Source organism: Pteronotus mesoamericanus, unplaced genomic scaffold, assembly GCF_021234165.1.
Source record: "Pteronotus mesoamericanus isolate MK-2021 breed Mesoamerican mustached bat unplaced genomic scaffold, CSHL_Meso_final contig_169, whole genome shotgun sequence".
NCBI classification, from domain to species: Eukaryota; Metazoa; Chordata; class Mammalia; order Chiroptera; family Mormoopidae; genus Pteronotus; species Pteronotus mesoamericanus.
In genome coordinates, this window is record NW_026555068.1 from 194,935 (window position 1) to 203,403 (window position 8,469).

At 44.6% G+C, this 8,469-nt stretch overlaps 1 protein-coding gene across 1 annotated transcript in view; it reads right to left on the minus strand.

Moving 5' to 3' along the window:
* The window catches only part of ANKRD10 (ankyrin repeat domain 10), a 33,705-nt gene extending 25,616 nt beyond the window's left edge, over positions 1-8,089 (minus strand). The window contains exons 1-2 of the mRNA XM_054565855.1: positions 7,525-8,089; positions 3,300-3,452 (exon numbers count right to left, since the gene is read on the minus strand). Coding sequence (XP_054421830.1) covers positions 3,300-3,452; positions 7,525-7,734 — 363 coding nt within the window. The 5' untranslated portion in view covers positions 7,735-8,089. The remainder of the gene's footprint in view (positions 1-3,299; positions 3,453-7,524) is intronic.
* Between the last annotated feature and the right edge of the window lie 380 nt (positions 8,090-8,469).

Sequence of the window (8,469 nt, forward strand, 5' to 3'; positions counted from 1 at the left end):
TCTCTCACAACCCCAACTGGGCACCTGGCCCACAACCCAGGCATGTGCCCTCACCAGGAACTGAACCAGCAACCTTAATATGCCCCTGTCCTCCCCCCAAATTTTGGGGGTGGGGGGAAGAGCGGACACATAATAATGACAAATAAAAATTATTGACAAATGCTGCCAGGAAAAGTAGAACTGACATTTTTGTTTATTTGACAAAAAACAAAGCAAAACAACAAAACTCTTCGACAGTTTTTTTTTTTTTTAAAGCTACCTTTGGAATAGGAAGAAAAAGTAAGGGTTTTCACTATTTCCAGAACATGGTAGGACAGTAACAGATGACAGAGAAAAAGCAAAACTACCCTGCTCCTGTTTTGTGTTATACAAGGAGAACATCATTAAGCTGGGCAGCGCAGAATAAACTATTTAAAAAAAACTGCAGCAAAGAGAGTAAGATTAAAGAGCCATTTTAAGGTTATATTTCAGACCAATCACATTTCAACAATACCGAATAGTTTGTAGTATGATTCTAGAAATATTGCTGGCAAACTCTGAGTAATAAAGTGAAAGAAGTTACCAAAATCGCAAGTCAACTTGAATTTTAGTGCACAAAAATCTTCTTTTAATCTCGTCACAAGAAACTATAAAAGCAACATCAAATGCCAGCAAAATTCTAGAAGGGGTATTACAGAGATGGCTTACAAACACAAAAAAATGACACCCATGGGTGGTCACTATAGCAATTTGCAATGGATATGCTGTGAGAATTTTTAAAACATGCAATACCTGACAGTTTAGTCAGGTACACTGACCTCTTTTTCCCTTAGACTCTCAAATTTAAAAACAACAGCCAACATAACAATAGTTGTCCAGCATGAATCAATCAAAATTATATCTATTTTTTGTCAGATCAGCAAAAAATATGTATTTTTTTGGTGTGCTGCAGAATTTTAGTAATTAATTTATGTGTGCCATGAGATTAAAAAGGTTGAAAAATTACTGCTCTGGACTTACACCGAGCCTCTAGGAAGTACATCTAAGTTTCAGAAACCCCTGATGCCAACCTTAGAGATGGCAGAGATAGTATTTACTAAACTCGAGAAAAATGGTTAGTTATTAAGATACCAAAAGATTAAAACTAGAAGATGGGTTAAAACAACAAAATGTTATTAAGAAATACTTATGCTAGGTTCAAAAAATTATACACACACAAAAAGCATAAGAAAAATCTGGATTTGGCTTTACAATAGTTTATCTGAAAAATGAGAAAAACTGTCTACCTAAACATGAGTCAACAGTGTGTTGGGGGAGCCAACAAAAGGGCTACTGGGTCACTCTAGGGTCACTAAGTGCCTGTCATGGCAGTCCCACTGTTACCTAACAGAGCAAGACAACATCTGAGATTCAGACCAGGCACATGAGACCACAGCCAACTGAGATCCCTTCAGGAGCAATGCCAGGATGCTTAAGAAATCCAAGCAACACTCTTGTAATTGAGAGGGCTTGGGGATACTGAACCAGGCGAGCAGTCGAAACATATGGAGGGCTGTGAGGAGAGAGTGGGATCTGGGGACTATGGCCCTGGGAGGAGAGTTCAGGAGAGTCCCACACAGTGGTATCTAGAGCAGCTCAGAGAAAGAAAGGGGGCGGGGAGGAACAGCATAAGCTTGTTACCTGTGAAAAATACTGAGCTGCTAAAAATGTTTTAAGAAAGGTGGGCTTGTAGGTTTTAAAAGGTATGAAAAGCAGCATTAGACAATTTAGCTATAAATCAGATGCTACGTTAATGATTTAATGAAAATTAACATACAGAATATTCTGTATTTAAATTCCATATTAATATTAAATAGTAATTACTACCATTCATGGATTGTCCATATTTTATTGATAAGATTAAGCCGCACACTAAGTAAATGACTTGCTCAAGGCCAGAGAGATAAGGTAGCAGAACGTGTAATCAAGTCCTAGTATCCTTTCTACTGGGAGAAAGGGGGAAGAGAAGAGAATGCAGACCAGGAATGAGACAAGCAGAGACAGGCAATACCTATAGTAATGATGGTATACAGTTATTGACTCCTGAATAGGTGAAAAAAAGTAACACAGGAACACAAAGGTCTGTACATATAAAGGCACCCATGCATGGAGATGGAATGAAGAAAAAGGGGTAGCTCACAATAGGCCTAAAAATTGTGCCATCTCCTGAGTTCCAGTTTAGTAATAGAAACAGGCCTAAAATCCAGTGCTCTTCCTTTACCGTCCTCTATTAAAAGTCTATTATGGAGAACAAATTACTCTTCTATCCCTTTCTCCCCTTTCACACTGATCCTTGTGTTCAATCACTGCTAAAACACCCTTCCTCAATTACTTGCTTTGTAAGTGGGCAGCTGTGTTATATTTAGGAGAGGGGGTTGCAACTACTTTATAACTGGATATCATAAAGGACTGAATCTTAGGAAAGACAAAAAGGCAGAAAAGAGGAAATAAAAGTTCCTTTGCATACAGTAGACCTTTGATGATTACTAGTAGGAAAAAGATAGAAAAATAAGATAAAGGAAAAAGAAAAAAGACATAAAGAATAGCTACAATGCCTATGGCACATGTCCCTTAGACGAATCCATCCTGGGACAGGGTGCCAAGACTGGGGACACTCCAGTCAGAGCACCCATGGAGTTCAAGCAAGTTCCCCATAAGCCAAGCACTCTTCTTGAGGACTCCTCCCCCACCCCCCTTATGTGAAAAGAATACTGAAAACATACCATGAAAAAAGCTGGCACCCTCGTGTTCATGTTTGTATGCTTAAAAACAAAACCCTTGCATCTGGTGTCCAGGAGTCATTTCCTACACGACACATGCCTACTTATCTGCATCGTCATCACCCCCAACTTGTATCTGAAGCAACACCAACCGATGTTGGTCACTTTAAGGCTAACTTAACCAGAGATGATTTAATAGCCATTCTTTTGCTAGCATGTATATGTTTTTTTCACAATTATCAGTGGAAATGAAGCCAAGGCAGCTGTGAGCAGGAGAGCCAGGAAAGCTGGACTCTATGCCAGACTCCTTCAGTTACAACAGTGACCTTGTGCAAATCACTCTGGGTCACTATGGATCCCAATAAATCATATAATAGGTGAGAAAGCTTTGTTGTGTGAAAGGCTTATTATCCACAAGTAACTCAATAAACAAATTCCAATTAGCCCACAGGTAAAAATATCAAACTCTAATTATGGCTTCAAGTTAAAATTCAATACCATGTAATTATAACTGGAAAAAGAAAATAAACCAAACCAAGTCAATCACTGACATTCCCTTACCGGTTTGTTAATGCTGGCTCCTGCTTGAATCAACCAGATGAGGCACTGAGGATGTCCCCCAAAAGCAGCAATGTGGGCTGGGGTCTGTGCATAACGTGTAGTGGAGACATCAAGTGTGGCTCCAGCTCTCACCAACTGTATTAAGCACTCCAACTTCGAAAGCAGCACAAGGAGAAATGAAACATGCATAAATGTCGGTATACTATTAAACATTACACAAATAACCTAAATTCTACATTGGAGCCTAAGCGGCATTTTTTATTTTTTTTTCTGTTTATGAGAACAAAGTTAGCCATTTTCCCCCCAATACCATACAAATTTTAAAAGGCATTTAAAAGAATATTTTTCCTTATTAAAAAGTATGCACACAGAAATACATGAAGTCAAAAATACCCAACACTACACAAATTTAAGTATTTTGTTTTTTTCTACAGTGAAAAAGAAAAAATAAGATTAAATTGCATGATTCAGACTTCTATCAAAACTAGGTTTTACCCCTTTCACACACTATTCTAAAGAATAAGAATGTTAAAGTGACTGGCAGGTTAAAAAAGTCTGTGTAGCCATAGGAAACTACATAGTCAAAGGCTGTTTCCTGCAGTCTGCACAACTGTACACCTTTATACAATGCAGCATTTGATGAACACTCAACTTAGGCCCATCCTCCAGATTATTTTCTCAGGGAAAAGATATATAGAGTAAGTGAGAGGGCAGAACTTAGTCTTTTCAAACTGATTGTACAGGGAGAAATAAAATGCAAAAAAGGCTAGAGCATAACTACGCCCTGCACCGATCAGGTGACTGAAAGGAAGACAGGGGTCAAGATAAGACTTTGCAGCCAGCTACCATATTATACTAGCCTCTGGGTAAAAGAATTCATCACACTCAACAAACATTTAACTAATGCCAAACACATGCCAAGCACTGTCCAAAAAAGGCCTGTTATTCTCAAGAACTTATACTTTTCCACCTTCTGTGTCCTCGGACGCTGGACTCCAGACTGCTCTGTTTCCCTCATGAAGAGCCATGCGAAATCACTGAAAAAGCTCTAACTGCCAAAATTCCTACTCTTCCAGAGGGTAGACCTCAAATGAAGAATTGCTATGTTCTCATCTCACCCCATGTCTCCTATCCTTTTTCAGCAATTTAAGCCTTTCCTCGCAAAGGGCAAATTACTGCAATCAACATTTTTGTGAGATGAGCTCTCACAGTTGGAGTGTACAGATTTAAAACATGATATCTGTCTTCAAGGAACTTGAATCTGGGAGTGGAGGCTGATAGACAACTTCGGTATATTTTTATGTATTGCCTTTGTTACTGTGCTGAGTAAAAAAGAAAGCTGCCAATCCTAACGATAATATAAACAGCTGTCAATTCCAACAAAAATGAAACAAGGATGAAAATCACTTGGCATGACAAAAGCTGATGATCTTAATGTCAATCGAGAGCTCCCTGGACTTAAATGTTACCTATCAGGCTTAATTTAGGAAATTGGGTTTGAAATTTTGGGAAAATATTGTTCAATAAGATTGCTTGTAAAAGCAAGGTTTAATGAGAGATTTTAAATGTTTAGTGCTCTGGGAACAAATAAACCTCATAAAAGGTTAGGTAATTTGTGCACAACTGGCACATTTCTAGGAACACAAGCTTGAAAGCTGGGAATAGTTTATAACATGCTAAACGCTAAACTGGTACTTACACAGACAGTGTAGTCTTAAATGTACATGAAAGAAGGGAAGCTATTTTCAAGAGGTTGGAGGTATTTAGGGGTGACTGGATTGGGAACCTATAGCACTGAATCCTGGCCTAATTTCTGTCCTAACAGTTTTTTCTCTAAGACTGAATGATGCTTTTTATGGGCCAGGGGTGTCCAACCTTTTGGTGTCTCTGGGCCACACTGGAAGAAGAGTTGTCTTGGGCCACACATTAAATACGTTGTGACACCGTAATCACAAAAAAAATTTCATGTTTTATGTAAATTTATGATTTTGTGTTGAGCCGCATTCACAGCTGGCCTGAGGGCCTCAGGTTGGACACCCATGCATGGCCCCTTCTGTATCAAAGACTATACAGATATTATGATTAAAGACAGCTGAAAACACTACAGTAACTGCCTCTACTTACAACATTTGGTCTCTGAGGTTAATCTACTACTCATGTTCTATAAAAGCAGAGACTTTCAAAAAGTCAGGTTTACTTTTAATTGTCATAAAATACACATAACATTAAATTTACCAGTTTAAGCATTTTAAAGCAGCTATTACCATTATTTATCCCTAGAGATACCTTTAGGCACACTTGTGCTGGTAAATAAATACTCTAAATGACCATTTGAAATGAGGCTTAAGGATTCTACAGAATGTACTGGATAGTCATACAATACTGTGTCATTCTCTACCAGGGTAGGAAGGATAGGCATTAACAGGGAAGCCTTTTCAAAAAAGCTGCCATTCCCTGTTTGGGGGTGTCTTTCCCCAAAACACAGAGACAAAAAAAACTGTGAGAACCAATGCTTTGAGAGTTACCTCCAGTTTAATGTAAAATTAAACCAGAGCAAGATGCACTCAGGAGGGAGATAATGCCTCAGATCACTGACTGCCTTGGGAAATCTATTTACTTTCAAGGCTAGAAAGAGAAGGGCAACGAGGAGAGAGCTATTACTTTTGTTTAAAGACTGATTTCCCATAGGTGCTCATTTTCAGCAACCGGTACTATATAGTAACACAACTGTAGATTGGTGCCTTGGGATCTTACGTTGATTAAGTTACTTGCCTCATTCCCACTATCATAACTCTCATTTCTCTCAATAAAATAAACCTCTGACTTTTCCATTTTATGAGGGGAATCAGAAACTGTTTCCCAAAAGATACAATCGTATTGTGAATGTAATAGCACCAAGAGCCAAGTAAAGCAGCTTCATCAGCTAGACGTTCAGGTCTTCTCGAAATAAAGTAACTTATTTCGCATTACCCTGCATCTGTTTATGCAAAAACATTTGTTTACTTCAATTTAACCTCATGGTTTCAGAGGGAAACGTTTTTAAATGTCTCTGAATTTTGGCATATAAATCTTAACCAGTCACTTTTGAAACGCACCGTAAATGTCACTTTATGACTACTTCTCTGATTAAATTATCCCATTTACTGCACAAGCTGAGAAAATGTTAACTAAATAATTTAAAGTAGCAAGCTGTTCTCCGATTATCACAGGAAACTAATTCTACCTATTTTACCACCTTTACGGCAATTTACAAGCCAGACAATACAACCATCACTGATATTACTAAAATTCTGGACGACCTGAGTCTCAGAGGCATACAAACAACACTCCACACAAAATCCCCTAAAACCATTTTTTTAAGCGTTACCATTAATCTTTCACAACGGTCTGGCGACTTTACAATTCAATCAAGTTATTCCACCACCGAAATAATCTGAAATACAACCTTCAGCTAACAGTGAAGCTGTCTCCAGATAATTCGTGTACACGCTCGTTCAAGCGGGACCAGGGCGCAGACCCGAACCGCGGAGCAGGCGCGAGGGGAGAAGGGGACGCCTCCGAAGCAGCCTCAGGGCAGCAGATCAGTCAGCCGGAGACGCGCAGACCCCTTCCGGCTCCGGCTCCGGCTCCGGCGGACACAGCTCGGCGCTGGCAACACTCGGCATTTAAGGAGGTTAACCCGGCCCACCGATGCTCCGCATTCCGCGCGGCTTCGCTCCCGACGCCAGTAATGTCCCCTGGGTCAGAGCGGGAGCGAGAAAACCTCCAGGGCCCGCGGTCACACAGCGCCCGGGTCCCGGCCGCACCGCGCCTTTCCCCAGAAGCACCGAAGCTCGGGCAGCCCGTGCGCCCCCGTGAGGACCTCGTCTCACCACCGCCTAAGCTGGCCGGGCGCGGGAGGCCTGGGCCCCTAGCAGAGGCTGCCGGGGGTGGTCCCGAACCTCCCACCCTACTGCAGGCGCTAATCCTCCCTCGGCCAGGAGCGGCGCACCCGGGAAGCCGGCGCCCCCGGGAGGCCACCATACAAGCGCCCCAAGCCCCTCGGGGCGCCTCCGGGACCGCCTCTGCCCCACACTCCCGACACGCCCCGGGCACCTCCGGTTACCACCGCTGCGGATCCCGCTTCTCCGCGAGCTCCCGGCACGCCCCGCGCCCCTAAGCCCCCATTTTCCCGACCCCCACAGGAAAGCCGCGGAAAATGGCGCCTTAAAGCGCCCGCGCCCACCTTGCCGAAGTGCGCGGCCCAGTGCACGGGCGTCCAGCCGTAGAAGGAGTCCTCAGCGGCTAAGTGGGCGCGCGGCGTCTGCTGCAGCAGCGAGCAGAGCGCGGCCAGGTCCCCGTCGCGGCAGGCGCGGTGTAGCGGGAAGCGGAGCGACAACAGCTCTTCGCTAGAGAAGCCCGCTTCCACGCCGGGGCCAGCTCCCGCCGCCGACATAGTTCGTCACTGAAGACTGTGCACTGGCGGGCTGAGAAGACACGCCAGTGACGACTGGAGAGGCCGCCGCCTGAGCACAAAGAAGCAAGAGAACGCTCCCAGTGCTGCCGCCGCCTTCGCCACCGCGTCCCGCCGGCTACCGAAAGGAGCGCGCACAGGGGGCGGAGCTGGGGGCGGGACCTGTGCAGCGGTCGGGCCTGAGGCTGCCGCCTGTAGACGCCGCGTCCGGATGGAGGCCTGAACAGTGGAAATGGGGCCTAGCCGGGCAAGAGGGGCTCTCTAAGCCTGGAGAGAGGCGGCGGCTGAGGGCGCCCGGGACCAGGCGAGGGGCCGGGGAGCAGGCGGTAGAGCCGAGGCGGTCGGGGTGGAGCCAGTGGCAGTGGGTGGGGCACGGAGTAGGGGGCGGGGCCTGGCTTGGCCTAGGTTTGGGGCCCACGCCGGGAGCGGCGGGGGCTGAAGGCGGGGCCTTGGAGGTGGGGGGAGGGGGAGGAGAGTGTCGAGTTGGCCCTGGGACCCTGCGGGTCCTACGGACCATTCGCCGCGCACCTTGCCGAGGCCAAGCAGTGTCCTAATCGTCCCACAGTGAGCAGCCCAGCGTCAGGACCTCAGAATTGGGGTTTTTGTGACCTCCCCTCAAGCGGGATGCCTGGTTTCCAGAAGGTTTCGCCTGTGCGCCTGTAATTCGCCCACTTAATCCTACCCGAGAAACCAATGCTCCTTCGGGACTGAGACTAG